Raw genomic sequence first — 26,113 nt, forward strand, 5'->3', positions numbered from 1 at the left:
CTTTTTTGAATTTAATTGTCCTTAGTAAGCTTATTACGCCTGCCACATTAATTGACTTCACGAGTAGTTGCGCATGGAACTTCTTTGTCGGAAATTATAAACAGTGGTAGGTTTCAAACTGTAAGGCATGTGTGAAATTGAGAAAATTTTGTTAACAAATTTTCTTATTGCTACTGTCCATTCGCAATGGCTTTCACACAACTTAATTTCTTCAGTTACTGGTTTTTTGGGACTTACCGAGACTTGTTCATCAAAATGGATTCCAGCAAATATTTCTGGTGTGTACGTATGTATATTTCTCGTTATTTGTGTTTGTCTTTAATAAAACATTACAGGGAATAATTTGTAACTCGTAATGATGTTTTACATTTGTAAACTTAAGACTTCAGGTCCACTTATCCAAAATGCTTTTTGTGGAAATAATTTTTTCTTTGTGAAATATTTTATTTTTTTATTCCTTATTTGTCAGTAAGTAGTTAATGAATTTGTTTTGTATGCAAACTAATCTATTAACTTTTGAATGGCATCCTAGCTCAACATTAGATTACTAATAATTTCAAAAAAGCTTCTTTTGAAGTTCGTGACTTATTCTTTTCTTTAGCGAACTGTACAATTGGACATTAGGCAGCGTTAAAGACTTCAGCTATTCATAAAGTCCATGTGACTGAGAATGAGAGTGATGGTAATGAGGTATAGTTTGCTCCAAAAAGGTCACCATGAACTATCTCTGCCACCCTGGGAGTCAGTGAAAGTGTTGTTAATTTAAGACCCTCAAAAAATCCTAAAGAGGCACAAAGATTTTAAAAGAAGTAGTATTTGTTTCACTCTGATCTTGTGATTCTACCTATTTAGTGACAGGATATTGGTGAGTGGCCAGGCCTAAAATATACAGAACGTTGTAATGCTATTGCAAGCGAGCCGAGGACGCCGGGAAAGAAGCTTGCTTTTCAGCTCATATCACGTTTTATTAGCTGAGCCAAAAATAAAATCGTATTTTTTTGTTTTGCTTTGAAGGCTTGGAGGATGACGTAAGAAGAAGTGTGTATGGACAGCCCTTTGTTTCATCTGCCCTTATTCCTGTTCTTAAGCATCATTATTCAAAATCACATGAACCACAGAAAGCGTTAGCATTGAGTTTCCATGGAAGCCCTGGAACTGGTAAAAATTATGTGACGGAATTAATTGCAAAGAATATATTTAGAGAAGGATATGACAGTCGGTTTTTTCACTTCTTCAGTGGGATATCAGATTTCCCGCGGATTGCTGATACAGCTTTTTATCAGGTACATTAATAAATTTTTTTTTTTAGTGTCTTATAGCTGTATGTACAGATCTAGTGTTCTTATTTTTCAGGAGCGTTTAAGTAAACAAATTGAAGAAAGTATTAATATATGTGAGTTTTCTATGTTTGTTTTTGATGAAACCGACAAAATACCTGAAGGAATTTTAGAAGTTGTGAAGACGTACTTAGATAAGGGTAAACGAAAAAAAGGAGTAGATTTCAGGTATTTTCTTATTATGAATGAACTTTATAATTCTCTGTTTTGCATTCTTACATTTACTCATCTTACATAAATGAATTCATCTATAAGAGATTCTTTTAAAATATTTTTCACGAAATTTTCTTTCTTATTCTCCGCAAGAGCGGTAAAGTATTATCCGCTCTTGGCATCATGCTGAATTAAAATCGGGAATTTTTGAAAACTACGAGATCTGTAAAAGTATTGTACTGAGGTTTAAAAGTATAGGAAACTGCTAAAGCAGAAAGTTGTGAAAACCGATATTATTAGAATATAAAGAAAATTTGCAGGTTCTGACAAGTGTACTTTTTGTAGGCTTTTTTTTTTTTTTTTTTTTTAAATGTAATATTTACTTAATACCGACTTGTTGGTAGTCTGTATTATGCAAATTTTCTACTTTTTAAGAATGCATCATTGAATATACTTATACTTTGATTTCCTACTTTTTCTGAACCATTGCTTTTATTTGTTCCAACAAGAACAAGCCATTGTGCTGCTGAATCAGTTCTTATATTAATGCGCTTTGGGAAGTTTAAAGTGAGCCCTCCTACCTGTCTATCCTACGTTATCGAAGATGATGCTTCTTGGACCATCGTGGAAGCTGTCTCGTCTCAAACGGTTCGAGGAATCGCAGAGTAATTGTTTTGGATAGTTTAAGGCTTTTAGAAAGGTGAAAATTTCGAAAGTGAGTGCCTGAAGATTTGAACTATCAGAAAATGTACATGTTAGGGGGCTGTGTTTTTCACTGCATTCGCGCAACAAAAATAACCAATTTTTATATCGAAACGTGACTTGTGAATCATGTACGACAATTGGAATGGCTCTAGCCTGTGATTGGGCAAGAATGAGTCGCTCTAAAGGCCAGAAGCTATAAAAAAAGCCAAGGTTACGGTATAGTGGTCCGACATTTACTGCACAATTTGGAAAACCAATGAAATCATCATTGCAAACAGACAATATTATTAAATACATTTTCTTCAAAAGAATTTTCTTTCTTGTATCCCTTTTAATAAGAAGTTCCTAATTATTTATCTCATCCTACAAATTTGTTACCACTCCCTCATTTCTTTTAATAGTTTAATCACTCTACCTTTTCTTCTTACTTTCTTGGTAGTACCACTTAGTATCCATAACTTTTCTCATAGTCTGAATCTTCTTTCCACAACCTTGTATCGGTATCCCATTACTTCTGTTTTAAACTCCTCCTTTTTTCCACAAACTTGATAGTTTTAGCAGTTTCATGGCATTCTACATCTTTCTGCCAATGGTACCACCAGATCTTCGAAAAATTGCAACTTCTTCCTAATAACTTGATACCTCTTTTCTATAACTAAGAACTTTATTCACATTTGCATCTCTCATGGTACCAAACCTCTAAAACTTAAGCAATTTTCTAAATCTATTTCCTTCTAATTCAACGTTTTCAAAAAGAAATGTGTTTTTACCCAATGACAAAATTTTTTGGGGGGAGCAGTATCTCTGTGCAGTCTTTTAAAACATCTCTCCAGTAGTTACAGTCCCGCATTTTTTTTTGTGATTTTTCTAGAAAATTGCTCTAACAATTTATAAACTTGAATGCGTACGGCACTCTTGGTGGTATACAACTTTTTTTTTATTTTTCAGGAAAGCACTTTACATATTTTTATCGAATATTGGAGAGAGTCATATTATCGATAAAAATCTTGCGCTTTGGAAAGATCATGTTCCTAGAGCACAATTTAAGCTTAAAGAATTTCAAAATATTCTCTTCGCTGCTTCCTTTAATGAGAAAGGTATACTATAAACTATGAATACCCGTCATGCACTTATTAGGTAAATCGATAGAAAGAGTATTTTGTATTTTTGCTTACAAGGTTTGTTTCAGTTGAACAGTTTTTATAAAATTCTACATTAGAGGATATTTGTATACTTTGCTAACCTTAATCTGAAAATATATGTGAGAATCATTTAGTTCATGCTTATTTTTAATTTGGTAGTGCTAACACCTTGATAACATTCTCTTACTACAATTCTGAAGTTCACTTGTGGTAACATTTTAACTTTTAACTCACCTCAAAAAGAATTTTTCCAGAATTCTTTTTATCTAAATACGAAGTTAAGAGAAAATTCAGGGGGCAATTAATTTATAGCTTTATTATTATTTTTTTACATCAGATTTAAGTGCAAGTTTAGCACAGCAGTACGAAGTTAAAATCGTTGGCTTGAGATCATTCTTACATTAAAGAGATTGGTACTACACTTTATCAAGTAGTAAAGCATTCAAAATAATAGATCAGCGTTCCCAATCTATGGTACTCAATCAATAATGAGAAAAAATAATCAATAATGGCGGACATAAAAAAATTTTTAAAAAAATTATTTCTTTAACGAAATGTAGAAAAAAGTTAGCTGTATAAATAATATAAATTTTTGACGTTTTCAAATTCATTTCGAATTCTGTAAAATTCCAACCAATTTTTAACTTATCAAAAATGTGAATCATCACAATTCTATGATTTCTGTACCGAAATGTACAGAAAAGTTAAGAATATAACTGGTACAAATTGCAGTGTTCTGGAGATAATAGTTAACTATTGTTAGTTCTGGAGATAATTCAAGGTTAAATTTTTCAGGTTTTCAAATTCATTCAAATTTCAAACGTTTATATCTTTTTCTGTATTGTTTAGATTTTAATGATTTCCATACCGAAATGTAGAGAATAGTTAGCTTTATACGTGGTATAAATGACAATGTTTTAGTGATAATAATTTGCGAGATATTCAAGATTAAATTTTGGACCTTTGAAAATTCGTTTCGAATTCGTAGAAATTGAAAACGTTTATATCTCTATTCATATTTATCAGAATTCTATGATTTCTTTACGGAAATGTAGAGAATAGATGGGTGTATAACTAGTACAAATTGCAATGTTCTGGAGATATTAGTTAACAAGATATTGAAGGTTAAATTTTTGAGGTTTTCAAATTCGTTCACATTCTAAAGGTTTATATCTCTTTTTGTATTGGTTAAATTTTAATGATTTCTTTACCGAAATGTAGAGAATAGTTAGCTTTATATGTGGTATAAATGGCAATGTTTTAGTGATAATAGTTTGCGAGATATTCAAGATCAATTTTTTTGTCGTTTTCAACTTCGTTTCGAATTCGGTGATAATTCAAACGTTTATATCTCTTTTCATATCTATCAGAATTTTATAATTTCTTTGGTGAAATTTAGAGAAAATAATTATATAATTAAATAGCTATATTTAATAAAATCTTTTAACTATACCCAACTTTTGTTAAGGAGGTATTTTACAATCGCTGGTGTACCCACTTTTCATAAGTTTGCTCATTTTAGAAAACTATTAAATATATAATTATTTATTAATTATTAATGAATTATGGGCAGGGATGAAGCTATGTACTATTAAATGTTCCAGTGGATCATATAGCAATAAATCATCCGTTTTATACATATACCATACAACCTAGCAATTAATTAAATTTAAAAAAAGATTTATTTAAAAAAATGAAAAGTGAAAAAATAACCTCTCCATGTTTAAGAACTAAAAAATGGAAACAAGATAATGATGTCTAAAAATAATAATAATTTTTATTTTTTCTTTTGCTTCAGATAATCTGACATCAACAATATTTCTTTCATTATCATTATTATGAAATTATGGATCATTACTCCATTTGGTCCCCTTTTAGAATTCAGGGATTCCTTACTTCATGCTTTCGGTTGAGTTTTACGACAGTGTCTCAAGAAAGAAAAGATTTATGCAATGCCCCAAAAATGTTCATATGAACAAAGATTACAGTATAGGATAATCTTGAGCAATCAACACGTTAATGTCAGCTTCAATCATCACTTGAAAAAAGATATTTTGTTATAATATAACCATAAATTTAAGTTTTAAATAACCAGTCTTTTATTTTTAATTAGGAGGTTTAAAGTACAGTTCCACTGTAAGAAGTGCCTTGATAAATCTTTACCTACCATTTCTACCGCTGGAGAAGGCCCATGTTAAGAAATGCATTATTGCCGAAGCAAATCGTCAGAACCATACTGCCGATGATGCTTTCATTGGGTAAGCAAATTAAAAATTATATTGTTGGATTATTCATTTTTTATCTTTTTCGGTTCCAAATTTCATTATAACTTCTGTCTTTTAGAAAAGTAATTGATGAATTGGAGTTTGGTCCTTTACCAGAAAACATTTTTGCAAGTCATGGATGTAAACAAGTTGAAACAAAAGTAGTTTTACAAATAGCATTAGAAGATGAGAATTCAAATTTTAGGCTTTTTGACGAATTGTGATATTCCACCAAATATTGTTTAAAAGTAGTCATTCCATGTTGTATAATGTTCAATGATAAGAAAAGTCCAAAATTAAGAAAAGACGTTTCATAGGAAAATGTGGATTAAAACAAAGCCTGTTGTTACTGGCTTTGAATTATAGTCTGATATTCGATTTGAGGGCTAGTAAAAAATCGGTATTTCATTTGTAAATAAATTTTTTAAACTTAACTTAGTTCACTTTAACTTTTTTTTATTTTGTAATTTTAATTTTTTTTCATTGTTTTGATACTCACTTTTAATTAATTTTTAATTAAAAAGAAAGTTGTTTTCTGGAATTGTTAACGCTTGAATTTTCTTACAAGAATCCAAGAAGGTTGAATTTGCAGTGTTTTTGAGAATTGTAAGGTGATTCTAGGTTTATGCACTTCATGGTAAGATACTTATAATTGTTAGATTAATCTTATTATAGATGGCTGATAGCGAGATTATTTTATATTTTTTTCAATTATGTAGAGTGACTACTCATGAACTCTATACATTTTAGCACTAAAACATCATTTTATTGAAATGGTGGTTTTGTGAATAGCTTGCTTTAAATTTTTGTTTTGTTAACTTATTCTTGAAGAATACACTGAAATAATAGCTACTTTATTACGTTTGTATAATATATGGAAAAAAATCAAGTTCTTGAAACAATGTAAAAAATTAGCCATCGTTACTTCAATTATTTCACTAAATTCTTTGATAGTTCAGATTGTAAGCATTGCGTCCTCCTTGTTTCCTTGTTTTGATAAATGTTTTTACTTGTAAGCAATTACTCTTTATTTATTCCTTCAATAAATAAACACCAAATTTCTTCTAATCGAGCAACTCATTTTTATCTATTGAGACTTACAGTATTAATTATGAAACGGCGACATAATAAAAATTGTTCCTAAAATATTCATTTCAATCGGAGATCTTGATTTATATTTAGATTTATTTTGATTTTATCAATTGAATAACAGTTTTCAAAATTTAAAAAAAAAAAAATATATATATATATACGTATATGAGTGTGTTTGTGTTTTTACTAAGCATTATATTCCAATTCGATTAATTTATTAAAATAATTTCTTTAATTTCTGTAAAGGTATAAACAAAAATAAATAATCAAAATCTTATGTACTTTACAATTCAAGTAAAAAAATATTGTCACTCTTTAAAAGAATTAAGCGGGTAATGTTCGGCAAATTTTTGAATGTGCTGAGTTAAATATTTCTTCTGTTTTCTATAAAAAAAAATAAATATTCATATAATTATTATTGTTGCATCTTCTGGAAGATTAAGTAATGGTTTTTAACAATTTTTTATTATATCTATCACACAAAGAAGAAATACTACCTACATTGCTGATTATATGTTTGCGATAATTTGGTCAATAAAACTACTCTAATTTTTCGGCAACGACTCTACAATTTATTGTCTACTTGATTAACGTACCTCTGATAATGGATGAAAGTCAGAAACCAGACAGAGATACTAAAATATGCGCCCAATGTCGGATAAAAACAAAGATATCCAGCATTGCGGACCAAATCACATTACAAATTTAGTTTAAAAAAGAATTTATAAGTTAAAAATTTGCTAGAAAAATAGCTTTCAAAAGTAACTTTTTAAAAAAGATTCTATTTAATGATCGTAGTCGAAACTAATGCTTTCTTTTTGAATCTCGCATTAGGACATATTGACAAAGGACAATAAAGTAAAGGAACAATCCAATATTTGCAAAGACTTTTGTTTTGAATAGAAAGTGAGAATAGTGTTTTGCAAAAAGGTTTGAAACCTAAATTTGTTATGCATGTCCTTTTGCTAGAATGAAAAAGTTGATAACTAGGAACGAGGGAGAGTTTTATTGTTGAAAACTTGTCCCAATCTTACTCAGTGGAAATTGAGATCGATATATCTAAGGTAAGAGCCATTCAGGTTAAATATTACCAAAATACATATAAATACAATATACAAAATCAATTGTGAGATCAGATGTCGAAAGGTTGAGACTTTAAACAGAAATATTGCACGTCTCCAAATTATTAAAAATAACAAAAATTTGGATATTTATTGCCATAAGTGATTCTAAGAAATCGAAATTCCGGTAGATATTGGACATAGCAACTGCAATAGATATGACTACGAATATTGAAAGCGTAATTATTCTTCTGCGACAACCTGCTGATGTTTGCATGGGACCCAGGACAGTCACGTTCATGACTGAAACATTATGAGTGAATTGGAAAAATAGACAGAATTCTTTATAAATTAATCAATAGAAAGAACTTGCGAATGGAAAAGATGTTAAAATAGAATTCACATGGGTCGAAGTTAACACTTATAAGAAGAAGGAAGTAATAATTAAGAAACAGTTGAGGAAATATTAAGGATTATATTACATTTCATTTTTAAAAAAGAAAAAACTATCCTCAACAAACGAATATACAATAATTAAACACAGTATCTTAAGTAAGGTATTTTATTGCAAGCAGAAGAGAGACTCAAGTGGCTAAAAAAGGAATCTAAAGAAAAAAAACGCGAAACTGGAACTAATTGGTAAGGAGTTTCAGAAGAAAGAAAACCGAGGAATCACCAAACTAATTAAGGGATGAGTTTTAAACTTGTTTTGCAGAGCGAGGAGGCAGTACGAAAATGTATCCAGAAGATGGCGGAACGAGGGATGCGAGATGCGACTGAAGTAATACTCTTGATTCAGTCGGCAATCACTTAAAAGAGTTGCTTTATTTCGTAAGCATAAAATATTAGAATATGAAAGATACGAGTACTGGACTACAAGTAATATGTAAATATAGTGGATTTTGTTGAAAGCTCAAGAAATGGATCAGTAGAGAAAGGGCTACAAATTCAAAATCATCACGAACTAAAAGAACTTCTATCAAGCTTTATTCACAAAATGTATTCGTCTGTAAAATAATCAACTATATATCACAAAAGCACGAGTGATTTTGTGTTATGTTTTGGGCTGTTAAGCTCAAGCAAACTACCTCTCTAGATACTTGGAATACTAATCAAATGTTGTTTTTGTACTTGGATTAGGATGCCGCAGATCCCTGAAGAAGACAGAGACACCTCTTAAGGTTACAGGGGAAAATAAAGTTATCCTTAGTAAAGGTATTTCTTAAAAAATTGATATCAAATTCTTTACTAATTTTGATTTTCCTGTTTTATAAAATGTTCAAAAATAAAAAAACTTACTCTAAACTTGAAGGCGCTTTGGAATAGACATCCTTGAACATTTCAATCCATGCGGGTTTCTTGGTCTTCTCACCTTTCTTAAGAGCCCCCATCACCTGCAGTTTAGAAAAGTGATTCGTACAGCTTTGGAGTACGACATAATTACAATTGCAAAATAATTACAATTATGGTCTTACATAATAATTGAAACATCTAGTACAAAACTTTTTTTTAGTTTAAAATTTCCAACTAAACCTTTTTTGTGCTTGACATAAAAACCGGTAATATCTACTAAATATTTGTACAACTTAATCGAAAACTTTTTCAAATTGAAATTCAAACATTATCTTAAATTTGTAATTAGCAATAAATGGATGCTAAATAACCAGCCGTTAAAGTAGTTACTCTCTTAAATGTATCAAAGAATGTTCGCTTTTCCAAATATACCAATCCTAAGATAAACAAACAATTGTAAAGTAATATTTATTATTTTAGGTTGGCTTTACTCCAACTATCGATCACATGAGGACAGAAGCTTAAATATTTCCCTAAATTGTTTTTTTTAATCCATTAAATAAAATCCAAGGCCAAACCCACTACAGTAATACATTTTAGCTTTGCGGGCTCGCCTCTAACCTCGGATACCATGGCGCCACGATCGTCAGATTTTAAATAGTTTTGAAAACTGATTGTGGTCAGATGGTGTAATTGCAGACTAAAATAGTGATGCCATGACTGCTAAACATTAGAAGTTGGATGATAGTCCAACAGGATAGAACTGTTAAGAGATCAGGACTCAGCAGTGAAATGTTACCGTTAAGTGATTTTACAGCAGATGGCGAATGGAAGAAAATGTTAGTCAAGTAAAATTGTTTTTCCAACTAACCTTACGAGTTTCAAAAATGTATATAAAAAAAGAAAGGGAATATATGCCTGGGGGCGAGTGAAGCCCATTACACAAATAAAACTGGAATCTTTATTCAATGTTTGAAATTTCTATTTCTGGATTAATAGTAAACTTACTTCTGAGCGAATCTGCTTTTCGTAATCTTTTTGCAATGCGTTATCCCAAAGCTGTTTGCCATCTAGGTACTTTCGAAACCTATAAATTGGGTTATTTTGCTCCTGCCAGTGTTTTACTTCTTCTTCCGTTCGATAAGCTGAACTATCATCCGAAGTGCTGTGATGGCCCACTCTGAAAGAAATACTTTATTGAAAGTGCCCAAAGGCTTCAAAGATGATTTTAAAGATGACTCATTTTTTAACGCTACATCTCATAAGAAAAACCTATAAGCAACCTATAAATCATAACCATCCAATAAATGAACATTAGAGCAAATACAAATATGAATATGAATGATTCAAAACGGGTTCTAACTCCATTTTACTATACTATACAAATACAGAGCTTAAGTCCTATTGTAAATAGTAGAAATTCCATTTTAGATAGGAAGCAATATTAATTACCTGTAAGTCATAGCTTCTATTAATGTAGGTCGAGAGTCGCTCAAAGAATATTCCCGGGCTGCTTTAGTAGCATTGTACACTGCCAAAATATCGTTTCCTGAGAAAAACAGAATAATTACTAACGGCTCCTGCTTTTAAGATTGTTTGATAAATCTATAATTTATCTTAGAAACAACTTCTTAGGCTTGTGATTCTATTTGTTAAGCAACCACAAAAAAAAAAGCTGTGAATTGACCGCAAATTAAATTCTAAAAGCGAAAGTTCCATCATTAATGAGGTTAGTGGTTATAAATTGACAACATGTAATAGTAGTAATATCACAAATCAATTTCAGCGTTATGAATGTGGATGAATATTTAATTAGAAGGAAGGAAGATTAAATAGAAGCAATAAGCTTTTAAAAAGCACCATTGAGTTTGACATTTGTTATAATTTATCAATTTATCTGAAAATAGAGATTTATTAAAGAATGTTTCTACAGTATTAACCACTCCAACGGTTCCTAATTATAGAAATATAAAATTAATTAATCTTCTTTTCTTATAAAAAGGAAATAGTTGGCACATTGAAAAAATGAATAAAAAAAGAAAAATGGAATTTCTAGATCACTAATGCAAATGACAATTTTGTAAAACTTATTCTCAAGACATATGTTGCTGTGAGGATTTTTTTATTTTTAATCAACTCAAAATCATGAATATATGAAAAATGCAAAATAATGTCTATTGGCTTTAATTTTTAATACATACCATCAACTCTAATAGTGGCGATTCCATAGCCTACTCCTTTACTGGCAATTCCGTCACCACTATATTGCTCGTATGCAGGTGTTGAAATAGCATAACCATTGTTTCTACTTAAAAATTGTAATAAACTTGTTAGTAGGAAAAAAGTTTTGCTAATTTTTTTTAGTGATAAAGAAGGTTTTTATTCCATAATTTATGTTTTAGCTCATTATTTTTAGTTATTGTCAACTGCTTTATTTTTATGAAACTGTATTATTGTAAATTCGAACCGAGTAAATTTTTGTTATGTTATGTGAAGTTCAGAAACACGTATAATATCACCGTTCAAAAAAAAAAAAAAATGTGCACAATGTGTGGAAAATAATGATATCTTTCAGGCTTTCCATAAATAAAATATGTAAAAATAAATGTACATGTAGTATAGAATGAAATAATCAATGTTTAATCTGAATTTCAAAAAGCGATACTAAGTATTAAATGGTTCTAAAAATATGTTTTCACTTATTTTAGCCACCAGTAGTTAAATCATGTGTAAAAATGAACAAAGAAAGTATCAATTAAACAGAATTATGTAATGAACTATACAGGTAAATAAGGATTTTTATGTGTGAGACTGAATGTTAGTAGTGGTTGTAGCAAATAGATGAGGCTCATAGTATGATAGATAGCTTGAACGAATGGATTTTTACATTAGGTCTAGAAAAAAGAAAGGCAGACATTTAGCAGTTTAGTTCAAGTAGTTTAAAGAGGGCTTCAGTTGTGTACCTGAACAGAAAAATATATAAGTACTTTTCAGGGAGCTAGCTAGAACTATCTGGAAGAGAAGATGGGAAACAAATTTACTCAACTTAAGTATAAATCCGGTCGAGTGTGTTGGGTAATGAGCAAGACCGCTCCGAGTCGGTTTTTTCTCTTGTCAAATATTGAATTCCACCAACATTTTGGAATGGTAAAGCGGGGATGCACTAATCCCACTTGCAAAAGTGGATACAACAAGGCTTAATAGTTCTCGCAGTAAAATTTATAATGCCTATTCGTGCTACTATTAACTCATTTCTTTTAAATTATATACTTTTTTTACATTCACGTTTCGATTCGACATTATTAAGTTCAAAATTTCGAGAGCACTGAAAATTTGAAATGGTTATCAGTCATACAATAAAAGAAAGAAGTGTATTTTTTATTCTTTTCTAAACCTGGTTTTTGATATTAAAAAAAAAACATTATTCCAAACTTTAAAACTTGGCATTTAATATCATAGATTTTTTAGAATTATTTTGTATTGCTACGATCCAAAATTTTGAACACGAATTCACTGTTTGTGAGATGAAATGTTTATAACATAGGTTTCACTATTTCCAATTATCTCAGGTTAGCTAAACAAGAAGTTGTTACCAAAAAAAAATGATAGGAGCTTGGAGTACGGCAGCAAAATTAAAAGCAGCATGCGCGTCACCTTCACTTGCAGCTCCTTCTCCAAAGTAGACTGCAACACACTGGCTTTCTTTAGCTCGTTTTAGGGCATATGCTGATCCTACCGCTTTTTTAAAGATCAAGATATAAATTACAAAAATTTAGTTTTTCAGCAAAAACATTATAAGTGGATTTAAATTCGATACTTTATTAGAAATTTTGTCAATGACTTCATAAAAGCTACCTTGGGGCATTTGTGTGGCTAATGGAGATGAAATAGTTACAAAGTGCAAAGCTTTAGAGCCATAATGCAAGGGCATTTGTTTGCCCTTAGCAACATCATTATCATTTCCGTAACACTGATCGATAATATTCTCTATAGTAAAACCTCTCCACAATAATACACCTGAAACAGAAAAAAAGACTGAATTTAAATAAATGTAAAAAAGATAAATAAAAAAGCAAATTTAAAAATAATAATTGTCGCCCGTTTTATTTTAAAATTGTAATTGCAATAAGAAATTAATTTTCCTGAATATTATATTTATAATTTTAATTTGAGACAATCTTTCGTATTGATTTTGAGAAAATAGAATAAGTTCAACCTAATTCACTTAAATCCAAATTTGTTAAAGAATATTCTCATTATTGTATTGTTAATGATCTTATAAGTCTAGTAAATTTAAATTTTAAACTTATTAAATGTCACAAAATTTTTTTTTTTTATTTACAACCAAATAAATAAAGTCTAAATCACAAATTTGAAAAGTTCAAGGATTTTAAGTCAAAATCAATTTTCTCAATCTAATATATTATCGTTTTTAAATATTTAAGCATTTTAAATTAACTTTTAAAAATAATTGATAATGAAGGCAAATTTATTTTTAATGTGCTTCTTTTAACAATAAAGAGCAGATGGAAATAATTATGGCAAACTGTAAAACTGCAAAATCTTCGTATCACCTGCTATTCGATTTTATATGCATTTTTACTAAATCAGTACTAATTTTATACAGCTTAATTGGCATCGTTGATACTTAATGGATTGTTAATTGTTGTTACAAATCACTTGGCAAGAAACTAATAATCTAAATTTTACATTAAAGAAGAGTATTCATACAATGACTTTAAGACTTTTTCCGTACCTGTCTCTCGATATTGGGCATAAACCAGATCTTTGTTTGATAAGGCAGCTGCGGAACCAAACTGGGTTGCTTCTTCTCCAAAACTTGTCATATAGAAAGAGATACGACCTTGACGTTGAGACTCATAAAGTATCTTTTCTGTTACACTTAATTTTACCATTGCTTTATAGAGATCTACCAGGAAGGAATCTTCTAGCTATAATCAAGAATTGCTCATTAAATTTATTATTTATTATTTATAAAATTTAAAAAACAAAGGAATATTTGCTATTTATTTCTTTATGTAAATCATCACTAGTAGTGACTATCCAAATAAAATACTGAAAATTAAAAATTTAAATATTTACTTTTGGTTCTTGCTTTGGATCTAAGATATTTCCATGTACATCCATCACACGATACGTTGGGATTGTTGGATTCTTTTCTGGCTGTAAGAATTCTAAGTTCTGGGTCCATGTCTGTTCGGTAAACGTTCTCACATTCACGGCAAATCTCTATAAGATTATTTAGAAATTTTTCAGTGGCTAGAATTCTCTAAATTTTAAAACAAGTTAATATACTTGGACATGCGAACATTATAAAAAAAAATAGAAATTATTTTCATAAAGTCATATTCTTTTGGATTTACGTAATCTGCAAATAAATAATTTCGTAAATGTAATTTTCATTTCTTTAGCTTTATCTGTCTTTGAATTCATCTTCTATTGGGCAGCATTGACATTTGAAAGCACTCTTTTATCTAGGTACTGAAATACGATATACTCCTATTTGTTGGAGAGAAGTTTGTATGCTTTACTTCATGATTAGTTTTGTAATAGCTTAAATATTAACTTTCTCTTACCGTTTTTAAAAGAAAATATTAAATTCGTCGATTGAGCTTTCGATGAAAATACACGTTTTGACATTCAGTGTGTACAAAATGGTTCCATATGTCTGGGTTTCGGTATGTTAATATCTTAGGTCAACTCAGTACTCAAAAATAATAAATTGCAATGTTACAATTTTTGATATCTGGTTTAGGTACCTAAGGAGGTTCTGACAAAATAGTTTTCGAAAAAACAGCGTACCCTTAAGTGCCGCTTTGGAAAGTACTCGTTAATTTTTATCGAAAACATTACACCATTTTCTTTAAACTTATACAAAATCAAAACTATAATTTGTAACATTTTTCCAGATAAATTTATATAAGAGCACTTTTGGAGGAGATGAGAGGAAAGGCTTCCCTCTACAAAGTCAATTAATAAAATGCAATTTGGTACAAGTAGAAGTCACCACCTGTAACACATTAAGATGAATAAAATATGTAGATTCCAGAACTGAAGAAAACCAGTCTACCACAAATACCACCCATAACTCTAAATAAAGTTTAGTTTTGCTATTTTTCAAAAATTAGTTACAATTATTTTATTTAAGCATTAGTGTCCCAGGAATGTTAAATAGTTCATTTCCCCCTTAAATTACTCTTAAATTTTAGTTTGATTAATAACTAGTTTTCGGATGCTCTGAGTTCAGATGTCTCAAATAAAACTGGTACAAATAGGGTTTTAGAGATGTAATGATTTTTTTCTACTACAAAAAAGTGTACGACTAAGATTGGTCGCCTTTTACATAGGCTCAAAACAAATGTATTTGTTACTTTTTGGTTATTAACACCATGGATGTGCCCAGATTACAGGAAATTCTACTATATTTTTTTTTTCGGTGACGACTTATGGTATTAACGTCTACGGTCATTAGCGCCTAATTCTACTGTTTCTTAATTCGTAGGGTGACAAGAAAAATTATTGTTATTACAGATTTATGTTCTGGTGACGCTCCCTGACCAGCGCATGGTTACTGTAGATACAAAACTCGGTATTAAATAAAATTGAAACTGAGGTGGAACTAGAGAGTTTGTAAATTCAAAATATTGCGTTGATATTGTAACAAACATTTTAAAAAACTTTTATCAGTGAAAATTTGTTTTGTTGCGTCTGAGTAACTAATTTGGATTCAGCCCATTCTTGTTTGAAGTATAATTAGATTGCTTGTGCAATATGTGGAACAACTAGTAAGAAAACAGATTGCGGATCAAGTAATTTGTGTAATCAGAGCACAATGACTGTACAAGGCATAAAAGGGGTTCAGAAAAAATGAAGTACTCTACTAAATTCAATCATCATCTACGAAATTCAAAGGAATTCTAATGAATAATGCAATGCTAATGAGTAGTCTACAGTTGACCTCGGACCATTGAATGACAAAAATTTCTGGATATTGATAGATCATAGTTATACGAAAGAATCCTATCACATAAACCAAAGGTACTGGATATTCTCAACGGGTGAATACCAAAAAAAAGCATTCAGATAACTAATTCTACTCCAAAAGACAGTACAATACGGAAGAAAATAATATAAAGAGGACCAGTTTTGGATTTTTGGCTAGGCATTTTTTGGGAGGGGGTCAATTTTCAATTCAATAAGCAGTAAAAAAAGTGCTCTGCAATTCCAGATGCCATCATCTGGCAAGTTCCTCAAGTTGTATTATTAAATAATGACATAGTTTTATTAACTTATAATAATATAGTCAGTCAACTGTCAACTAAAGAAAATTGATCTAAGAGAAGTCATGTCACCTTTTCATTAGTAATATGAACTCATTTTCATGTTTTTTTTAAGGACTACGTAAAATTTTTATTTTCATGTTGTATAGAATATATTGACCTTCAGGAATATCTTCGACTGTACAGAAAAATATGGAATGGTTGTTTCTAGATGTACCATATTCTAGAACCATCAATTCTTCTCTTAGACTAATGTTATTTAAGAAAACCTTTCCAAGAAATATTTTTCTCACATATACTTTTCTCAATAGAGACACAACTGTGTTAAACATCAGATACAACTTTAATCCTAATCAGCTAGCTAACCGAATCTTGATTAAAGTTGTGATAATGAGGAATTATTTGAGCTGTTTTCTACCACGTTTACATAGGATCCTACTCATGTAATGTTTGTTGGTAATTGTCAATTGGGCAACAAGTACGAGGTAAGAGCTATAACGGGTACGTTAATTAACTTACGAAAATTATAATTGGTTAGTCGCACTCCCTTTGTCCGTCATGTATTTAAATCTAGAACCACCTAAATTAAGGACCTGTTATTTTTAGGGCAAAATATTAGCTAATAAAATTACCTTTTTATGATGAACATGATTTAGAAGTAATTGGCAGTACAATTTTCGGTTTGTAATCTCCTTAACAAGCCTGAAAGTGACCATGTTGTTATGTCGTAATTACCATTTAACAACTATCATTGTCGATATACTGTGGGGAAGTAAAATAATAAATTATCTTAGGTTAACCATTATCCCTTCCTAATATGTATTATGTAATTTTTGCCCGTGAGCCTATGGCGTTGCATTATTTGGTTGAACTACCTGGTTTAAATGCACACTTCTGCTGGAACAATAAGTACTTACTCATTAAAATACAGGTGTAAATTAAATTTAAAGTCGTCCTTAATCAATTTCTTAGTCAAAAAAAGATGTTAAACATTTATAATTTTAATCTATTTCAGACGGAATTATACATAGTCAAGAGAATAAAGTCATAATCATCGTTGTAATTCTTAAATACATACATATATTCTTAATATATATAAAATAGCTTAAACTTTTAATACTTGCTTAAATTGTTTCTCAATGATAAAATCTCCAAAACATTGTTGACACTTACAATGTTTACAACAATAACACATAGACAATGGCAAAACATCTAACTGCTTTATTGTCTGATTCCAAAGGGACTTTCAAATTTATGTACCGAGAAATATGTTATTTTTGAAAAACAAACGTTACTTCTACACTACTGTATGATGGTGTAGATAAGATGGGTTTGGATACTTTTAAATTGGTTAAACTCCATTAGATTAGTTTACGTGTTCTTCGTTCCTCACTGAAGCCAAAAATTAGGAAAAAAAATATTTTGACCTTTGTAAGTACAATCATAATTAGTGCATTCTAAGTTCAATTTGGGTAAAATTTTATTTTGCATTTTAAAATTGAGGTAGGTTTTTAAATAAGAGGCATGTAAGAGCTTGATAAAATGTATGTTCGAGTTTTATGACACATTACAACTCATTTTATGAATTACCGTTGCAACAAAGGTGTTCATGAAAACATGTTTATAATCTTTTTTTTTTATACGGAACATGGGTAGGAGCAATTATTTTTCTACAATCGCCATTGCATTATTAGGTTGTTCCTCATAGAGAAGCTCGTTTGTTTCAACCGCAAAATATTTTGAAAGTAAAATACATATAAAAAAAAGCCTCAAGACTACATCTGCAACATTTCAGAAAATAATGGAATGTAGAAGAATTAATCTGACCTTGCTTAAATTTGTACTTGATCTGGATCATTTATTTTCGATGGGGGCCCAAAATTTTTTTTTTTATATTTTTTAAGGACTCTCCTTAAGTCTAATAAAAATGAATACCACTTTTACCTCTCTTACAAATATAACTAATTTCACCTTCGGCTTGACGAGGGCTTGCAAGTAAATTGGCACACCTTGAATGCGATGAGGACTTGAATGAATGTGTCGGCGAACTTTTTAAAATACGAATGACGAAATTATTGGAAATCTTAGGATTTTTTACTTAAGCTTAGCCCCTTAAATACAGCAAATGTCCTGATTTAAATGTAATGTTGAACCTTAACACTAATCGAACTGGCGTTAAATTTTAAAAATAGTAATTCTCATTGTTGCATTGATTAATATTGAAGCAATGAACCTTTACCTTTACTTTACCTTCCTTGAACTGACTTGTTTATGATTCCTAGGAATTCAAAGTTTCTAACAGTTCGTTGAATAAAGTTTCTTTGTGTTGTATTAGTATGTGAGATTACTAAAGCAGGAAGAACCTCATGAAACTGTAAATCGTTTTGCAGTGTTAAATTTTTATAAAATAATAAATCACATCTCATCTCAATTTCAGAGATATGTGGGGTTAAGTTTTATTTCTAATGAATTATTGTAGAACGTTATTGTCACAGTATTACTGAAGGCACATCGAAATTATTTTTGAAGTTGTTCGTAAAATATGGGTGAGTTAAACAATTTTGTTCAAAATCAAAGTATTCTTTAGTAAATTGCTGCTAAAATGATCATTTTTTAGATTATAAATTGAATTTTTTACTTGTTGGAGCATTTTGGGGAATTACAAACCCTTTTCTCAAGAGAAGTCTGAAGGGTATGGACGAAGTAAAAAAAAATAGTCATATTAATCAATTATTTGCGGATTTGTATTTTCTTATTTTTAATTGGAAGGTAAGCACTATTTCACGGATTTTACTAGAAGATGCAAATCTGTAGTAAATTTTTATCCGATTTTATATTAAATTATAAAATTGGACTAATTCATGCATGATCAGAATTAGATTAGTGTTCTATTAATATTTTTACTTTAGTAAAGATGTGTATTAGCGAAAAAAGGATTCTGAAAGAGCAGAATAACCTAACATTATACTGATTACATTGATGTACATAAGTCGCCAATCTTCTGTTTAAATTTATACTACTTGCATTTTCTTTGAAATAGTAAAGTAAAAGCCCAATACGAAATATCAGCAGTAAGAATCAGATACATACGTATGTTTGATTTTATCCATCTTAAGTTAGATGCTAATTTTCTTTAATTTTGACTATTTCGGGCCATTGCCCGAACATTGCTGTTCTAAATTAATATTTTATCTATTTCACTCTACATAATTAAAATAATATAAATTAATACTGTGCTTCAAGAAGAAAGCGTTGTGGTAGAAAATTCGTTCGCAAAAAATGGTAAAAATTTATTGGTATAAAGTCTAGTGTAAGCTTCCACACGACTTTCTCTATCTACGATTCTCGAAATTCACAAACGAAAATAAACAAATTCATAGGCAATTATGTAACAGTGGTTGCAGAATTTTTCGTACGCTAATGATAGTTGAGACCTGTGAAAGAATCTAAGCATTAACAGAAAAATTACTGACAAAAATTACTTTTTTTACCTAAGAGATCTCAAAACTAGATAAATATTTCTAGAACAAATAGAAAGTAGTATGTAAGCAAATGTTTGTTTTTCAAACATTTCTCACGTTTATTATTTCAATTTGTTTAATGTTCCTTACTTTTTTTTTTTGGCGCATCGACTGCTGAGGTCATTAGCGCCCCTAATATTTTTAAGCTTCACTCTACTTTTAGCCACTCGAGCTGGGTCGGCACGCGGTTCCCATACTGCTCAGCAAGGTAGGGTGGAGCCCAGGTATGTCGGAGTATATATCCCACTCATCCCCTCTTATCTCATCGATCCAGTCGACGAGGGAGAGAGTGGAATGTTCCTTATTGATCCCAATATTCCTTTTAAGGCCCCTTTGTAAATAATTGATGTTTTAGACTGCTTTCAAGATGAAAGTAATGTCTTTCTTTTATAGTGGCTGAATCATGTATGTACTTAATTCTTATTACTTCTCCAGCAATTATAAATGTATATGGTGACTTGCGGGTCTCGAACAGTAACCTAGTTAACACCCCACGATCTAATCACTATGTATATTTTTCATTAATCTGCTTTATTAATGTTATATTTTTGTTCCAGTATTTAATTCCATTTTTGATTGCAAATTGTGGATCTGTTATTTATTACTTTACTTTGCAAAAAACAGGTTTGTTTTTTGTTTTATTAGAAATTTGAACTTTTACTATTAAAAATGATTTTAAGAGTTTTTATGATACATCAATATGATAAAGAATCTGATGGAAGTTTATACATTCCTAAAAATATGCTTTTAAATAATGTACTAGGTCAAGAACAAATTGACTTAAAATTTACAATGTTTAATTGTTCCTGTTTCTCCAAAAATTAAATATTAGATTTAAGCTACTTTTACGAAAGTTGTTTGATAAACAGTAACAAATTTTTTTATTTTTTTTGCACCCTAACGAATAAAGTAGAAAATGTTCTTTTGTGAAATGATTTGGCCGCCATTTGGTAGTGCTGTTATGGTTATGGATCATTTCAGTAATGCGTTTGTTGTGTGTAAACTCTGTCAAGACAACTTAAATAATAAAAACGTGAAAAAGCGTTAGTTATAACATACTTTTCTGCTGTTGATAGGACCCCCAGATGAGTCCTCTACTAAACTGATTAATTTACTTCTGATGATGGATAAAAGCCCGAAACAAATCAAATCAAAATTTTATTGTTTTGGAATAATACAACTCATATCAAGAGTTAGGCACTGTATAGAAAAATTAACTTAACTGTTTACTAAATCATTTTCTGTTCAATGTATATAATAACATCAATAAATTTACCAAATAATTTTAATGTAATAAATAAAAATATTAAATCACTGTTAATTTAAAAGTCAAGAAAAATCTATATCAGTGCAATACGTCAAAGTAATACAATATCTTAAATTCAGGTTGAAATTTTTTATTTAATGATATATTACAACTAGATTAACACAGCCATCCCATCCTCAGAATAATAAATAAATAAAATAATTACTTTCTACGTAGAGAAACAAAATAAAAACAAAAATACAAGTCTGAGAAAACGTACTAGATATTGATTTGATACCAGGAGTACTATGTTAAAATAATAAGATATAAAATAAAAAACAAAAATAATTAACTACAAACCGGTCAAAATTTATATTAACTGAGGGAGATTATTCATTTAATAGGAAAATTCAAACTGCAGTGGCTCCACAGAAATAGTTAAATATCAAGTTAGCCTGGGCTAAGGACTCAATTACCAATGATTTTTCTAATAAATTAGTATGACAGGACATGTCAATATTTTGGTTTTCGACTTACTGAATTCTATTTAGCGGAAAAGGTGGGCACTCAAACATAAAGTGAAAGAGTGAGTTGTGCTTGAAAAGCTTACACAGAGTACAAATAATAGTAGAATCAAAAGTATATTTAGTACCGTTAATGTAAATACTTGCTTTATTTAGATTTGCAAGTCGTAGTTGGATAATAATTCTAGACTCAAATATATTTAGACTCCAAGTAATATTTACCACGACCAAATGTTCTCAAGTTTCCATATACTGGGCTATTCTGTAAGTCATCAATTATGTGTGATAAAAATCTCTTAATTGTTGCTGTGGGTCCAGCGATAAAAAAGTGTTTAGGTGGCCAATAGAGATTAGTTCCAATTTGAGAGATTTACTGACCGAACTGTGGGATATGGAATTTGGAAACATCTATTCTGGCACGTATTCCAGAATAGTATTTCTGAGGATAACGATGAAATTGAATATTACTTTTTAATGTTACTAAACATAGCACATGAGAATCAATTTTGAAACTAAACACATGAATAAGTTCTCGAAATAATGTTGTGGAATGAGAAATGTAAAGAAGGTGTAGTAAACAGGGAAATTGCTTTGACAGAATGTAATCAGGGCCCAACTTATGAAAATATTTTAAAAGAACGTAGAAAACTGCTGCTGCCATAAAAATGCTCAAAGGCAGCACAAAAAAAAAATGCATACTCCAAAATCTGTATTTTGGGAAAAAAAATTAGACTAACGAATCCTCCTAACACTTAAATATACCCGTAGTTAGGGTCGACTAGACAAATGACTACGCAAAAACTAGTTCCTTCCTTTCTACAAAATAAATTGTGATAATGAGGAGAAACGCATGCTGCTGGAACCATTGTGTATTGAGAAGAGATTGAATGTGTAAGAAGAGAGTGAATGATCTACTGATTTCAAAATTCAAAACAATTTTTTCCATTCCTAGAATGAGACGATTGAGTCTGCCGAGGAAAATAGAACTTTAAATTTCTTTGCATAAAGTCCGCCTAATTCTTTGGTGTAACTTTGGACCAAGTACTCCCTGGGAAAGAACAAATATATCGTATCAGAAATGTGGAATCAAAAGTAGAAAAATGCGTCTATTCCTTGAGAATATTCTCTCGCAGGAATGGGGTGCAGACCACGTGATGTTCCTAAAGTTTTACAGAGCTCCACAATGGGAGCTAGACTTTAGGAGTCTGTGCTTTAGATTTTCCTCTAAAGCCACTTAAGTAAATATAAATATAGATCCTATCACTTGTATATTATTAAGGGAGTTTATTGCGTTTCCATAATTCATAGTACGATGAGAATTTATCAATTTATTTTATAGAAAAGTGAATTTAAAAAAAAATTTATTAGGGTAAATAATAGTTATAGCATTTTCTTGTTGATGCTATAGTATAGATTTCTTGTTGATTATTTAGTGAGGCGCGCCAATAATTTATTTTCGGGGCAGTTTTGGTTTGAGAAATAAATGCAATACTTTTTAATTTTAAAATTATTAATTTCATTTAGAATACAATAAATGACTTACTTAATGAAATTGATTCTGAGAATATGTTTGCGAAGTAATGGATTCAACATAATCTCTTTAATATCTAAAAGTTTTACAAATAATAACAAGTCATTATTAATGGATTAAACAAATTCAGCTTCTGAATCTCTGAGGTTCTCGGGGGATGGAAAAAAATAAATAAATAAAAGTAAAAACCCGCATTATACTTGAGTATTTTCTGTTAGTGCCTTAAAGTTGAAAGAAGTCTCTCTGTCGACACTTAAATAATATCTGACAGCAAGAATGCATAAAGTTGTGGAAGCCACAACAAACCCTTGAATCACTAGGCTGGATGTCTGATCCAAAGTTTAAATTTAATCTAATTTTATTTTTTAATAAAATAAATAAATTAAGCTTTTTTTTCGATTACAGATTTAACTGTTGCCGTACCTTTTAGTAATTCTCTTGCGTTCCTTTTCACAGCCGTTACTGGTTGGATGTTAGGTGAACAAAAACCTAATGCTGGTAAGTAATCGTTTACGTTGATTAATGTTACTAGATTTTTGTTTAAAGAAGAAGATTTTTAACATACTTTTCAACGTTAAAATTGTAAAATTTTTCAAAATTAAATGAACTTCAATCAAAACTTTCTTTGGTTAATTCGATGTCAATTCCTTTTTTATCTGCTAAGGTGTTATACGGTAGGTTAACCCATTCCTCCTCAAACTTGACCCCCAATTCCGATTTTTAATTAACTTAAATCATAATTTAGTTTCTAATCTGTTTTAAAAATTTTTATAGCCACAGTACTTGGAATGACATTAATTTTGGCTGGAAACTGTTGTTATGATTTATAACTATAATATTCACCATGTGAAACTTGGTGTAATACTTACTACCCGTAATGCTGAATCTTGAAATGATACTTCAGGTGAGATATTTCAACTATATTTCCACTTGCATTTTGTGTTTTTAAATTAAATTCTGTTATTTAATTATAGGGGTTTAACAGAAGTCTCTTTGCGTTTTGGAATGTTGTACTTTTGATTTGTATAGAAAGAAATTATCAATCACCTTCTTTTAAAAAATCGAGGATCAGCTTCTTAAAACAGTCATTGCAATGGACCATGTCCTATCTTCAAGGTTCATATCACCTCATTGAAATTTTTAAACCAACAATGTGGACCCCTCAACTGCTAAAATTCTCGAGTTGGTGATAAAAACCTTTTTGAAAATTAATAATATATTGGATTCAGTATCGTACGAATAGCTAAATATTAATTATTTCAGTTTGTTTTTGTTTTTTAAATAAATTCAAAAGGTTTAAACTCTACTTTATACGGTTGCATGCTGAAACGTGATTGCCATTTGTCAAGCAACAGATTAAGTGACCACTGTATATAATTTCAACGCTTTATCCAAGTAAAATAGAAAATAAAAATAAACGCAAACTTTTGTTACCCTCTTGAATTTAAACCAATTGAGTATTAACTTTTTCTTTTTTTTAAGCGGTATTGCTCCTAGCATTTGTTCAATTTCTTTGAACATCAAATTTGGAGGCGCTAATGACCTCAGCAGTCGATGCGCCAAAAAGAAAAGAAAAGTGTGTCCAGTTTTATTTGAAAAATGGTATTTTTAATATTTCAAGTATTACTCGTTAACAGTTTTTTTTTTGTGTTATTATTGATTTTCTTAGTATATATTCTCATTTGAAAAATTTATATTATTCAGTAATAGTACTTTCTTTCGTTTAGTTTAATTGTCCAATTTGATTTAGTGATTTCACTATTTCTCTGAGCTTAACTTTTTGAATTTATTTTTGTATGCGGCTCAAATTTAGTAACGCCAAAAATTAATAGAGAAATAATTTTGGCAAAATGGCCAAGCGTAAGTCTTTCTTTTACAAAAACGTTTTTATTTGTAGTCTATGATTCGGGTTCTATTAGGGTCATTTATTAAGAGAGCTTATTTGAAATTTAAGAGCTGTGTATCTTTTTTGCACGTTGTAACGATCAGAGCTTTTCAGATCCCAAGAAGCTCCTGATGAAGGGCTTCAACAGTACCCGAAACGTGGAGCGCCAACAAAAAATTTTGTTTAACAAAAGACTCTCCAGAAATTCCCGAACATTCTTCCACATATTATTATTTTTTATTTTTTTGAGGTACTTTTTTGATGTTAATTAAGCTGTAATAACGAATAAAGTAATATTAATTTTATTATTCTTATTACTTTACCCCTTGATATCTTCAATTATTTTACTCTACTATTTGTGCCCACTCGTGACAAAAAGGAATAGTTAGTTCTTCATGATGATAGGTGCATTTTCATCATATCTCATAATATCAGGAATCAGACGCTTTTAACGATATCCAGCCTCATAATATAGACAATTCTCGCTTCAGATTTACTCACAGGGCCGAAGTTAGTTATATTCTTTAACTTAATTATATGCTTTGGTCTTGTCAATAATTCATCCTGAGTACAAACATTCACATTTACCCTGGGAACTCTTGTAGAAGGGATAATGTGTGTAATAGAAAGTGTAAAGAGCTACAATAATCATTATCAATGGTCGCAGAAGAAATGAAGTGATTCCTGAGAAGCATCTAACTTTTAATCTGAAATAATTTTTACTGAGTGCACTTCTTCCCGATTTACTTTACAATGATCGCATTCATAGAGAAACAGGAGAATCATCAATATAAATCAAAGTTTTTCTTGTAGGAAACCATGCGAATCATTTAATTCATCTAAAAATAAATATGATATACTACAAACGAAAAAATACAGACGATTCGTTAACTGATATATTTGAGTTTCATTACTTAGTATATGCACACAAGTAGAAGCTTACTTAATGAAACTAGACGTACATAATTAATAAATAAAAAAAAAATTAATTAGATTATAAATATTTTTGTCTAGCTGGCGGGATTTCACTTTCTTCAGATCCGTCGCCACTTTTTGAG

The 26,113-nt window shown here is 30.0% G+C and overlaps 3 protein-coding genes across 17 annotated transcripts; 2 read left to right on the top strand and 1 right to left on the bottom strand.

Annotated features, from left to right (window-relative positions):
- The first annotated feature begins 35 nt into the window (after positions 1-35).
- Positions 36-6,617, top strand: LOC141447015 (torsin-1A-like). Of its 2 annotated transcripts, none has more exons than XM_074114156.1 (6): positions 36-278; positions 1,015-1,283; positions 1,354-1,505; positions 3,144-3,292; positions 5,451-5,595; positions 5,681-6,617. In XM_074114156.1, exons 1-6 carry the CDS (start codon positions 128-130, stop codon positions 5,823-5,825), a joined length of 1,011 nt encoding a protein of 336 aa, XP_073970257.1. In that variant the 5' UTR covers positions 36-127; the 3' UTR covers positions 5,826-6,617. The 2 variants fall into 2 exon arrangements, with proteins under 2 accessions (XP_073970257.1, XP_073970264.1); XM_074114163.1 differs by having other exon boundaries at positions 155-286.
- Positions 6,618-6,902: 285 nt separating this feature from the next.
- On the bottom strand, positions 6,903-18,318 carry BckdhA (Branched chain keto acid dehydrogenase E1 subunit alpha). 6 transcript variants are annotated; one of them, XM_074114084.1, is made up of 11 exons: positions 18,176-18,318; positions 16,981-17,110; positions 14,151-14,297; positions 13,804-13,999; positions 12,903-13,064; positions 12,641-12,785; positions 11,249-11,355; positions 10,500-10,596; positions 10,056-10,227; positions 9,054-9,148; positions 6,903-7,077 (listed from the first exon to the last, which is right to left on the bottom strand). In XM_074114084.1, exons 2-11 carry the CDS (start codon positions 17,062-17,064, stop codon positions 7,002-7,004), a joined length of 1,281 nt encoding a protein of 426 aa, XP_073970185.1. In that variant the 5' UTR covers positions 17,065-17,110; positions 18,176-18,318; the 3' UTR covers positions 6,903-7,001. The 6 variants fall into 6 exon arrangements, with proteins under 6 accessions (XP_073970185.1, XP_073970177.1, XP_073970201.1 ...); XM_074114076.1 differs by having other exon boundaries at positions 16,981-17,242; positions 18,176-18,317; XM_074114100.1 differs by having other exon boundaries at positions 16,981-17,050; positions 18,176-18,261.
- LOC141447141 (transmembrane protein 234 homolog) lies at positions 16,815-25,360 on the top strand. Of its 9 annotated transcripts, none has more exons than XM_074114416.1 (8): positions 16,815-16,833; positions 18,786-18,894; positions 18,966-19,117; positions 20,427-20,493; positions 23,576-23,668; positions 23,945-24,074; positions 24,145-24,772; positions 25,170-25,360. In XM_074114416.1, the coding sequence occupies exons 2-6, from the start codon at positions 18,891-18,893 to the stop codon at positions 23,998-24,000; spliced, it is 372 nt and encodes a 123-aa protein (XP_073970517.1). In that variant the 5' UTR covers positions 16,815-16,833; positions 18,786-18,890; the 3' UTR covers positions 24,001-24,074; positions 24,145-24,772; positions 25,170-25,360. The 9 variants fall into 9 exon arrangements, with proteins under 9 accessions (XP_073970517.1, XP_073970510.1, XP_073970522.1 ...); XM_074114409.1 differs by lacking the exon at positions 16,815-16,833 and adding an exon at positions 17,639-17,779; XM_074114432.1 differs by lacking the exon at positions 16,815-16,833 and having other exon boundaries at positions 18,309-18,894; positions 23,627-23,668.
- Positions 25,361-26,113: the final 753 nt, after the last annotated feature.

Source organism: Rhodnius prolixus, unplaced genomic scaffold (genome assembly GCF_049639745.1).
Source record: "Rhodnius prolixus isolate KJV_2025 unplaced genomic scaffold, Rpr scaffold_1, whole genome shotgun sequence".
Taxonomy (NCBI): Eukaryota; Metazoa; Arthropoda; class Insecta; order Hemiptera; family Reduviidae; genus Rhodnius; species Rhodnius prolixus.

Excerpts from the sequence above, each read along its gene's own strand:
- LOC141447015 (XM_074114156.1), top strand. The coding sequence starts at position 128 with ATGTGTGAAATTGAGAAAATTTTGTTAACAAATTTTCTTATTGCTACT. Across the intron at positions 3,293-5,450 it reads TGCTTCCTTTAATGAGAAAG|GAGGTTTAAAGTACAGTTCC; the intron begins GTATACTATAAA and ends ATTTTTAATTAG. Across the intron at positions 5,596-5,680 it reads GCCGATGATGCTTTCATTGG|AAAAGTAATTGATGAATTGG; the intron begins GTAAGCAAATTA and ends TCTGTCTTTTAG.
- BckdhA (XM_074114058.1), bottom strand. The coding sequence starts at position 17,560 with ATGTTTTGCCATTGTCTATGTGTTATTGTTGTAAACATTGTAAGTGTC. Across the intron at positions 14,298-16,980 it reads ATCATGTTCATCATAAAAAG|AGATTTGCCGTGAATGTGAG; the intron begins GTAATTTTATTA and ends ATAATCTTATAG. Across the intron at positions 10,228-10,499 it reads ATAGAAGCTATGACTTACAG|AGTGGGCCATCACAGCACTT; the intron begins GTAATTAATATT and ends TATTTCTTTCAG.
- LOC141447141 (XM_074114416.1), top strand. Across the intron at positions 20,494-23,575 it reads CTTTACTTTGCAAAAAACAG|ATTTAACTGTTGCCGTACCT; the intron begins GTTTGTTTTTTG and ends TTTCGATTACAG. Across the intron at positions 23,669-23,944 it reads TGAACAAAAACCTAATGCTG|CCACAGTACTTGGAATGACA; the intron begins GTAAGTAATCGT and ends AAATTTTTATAG.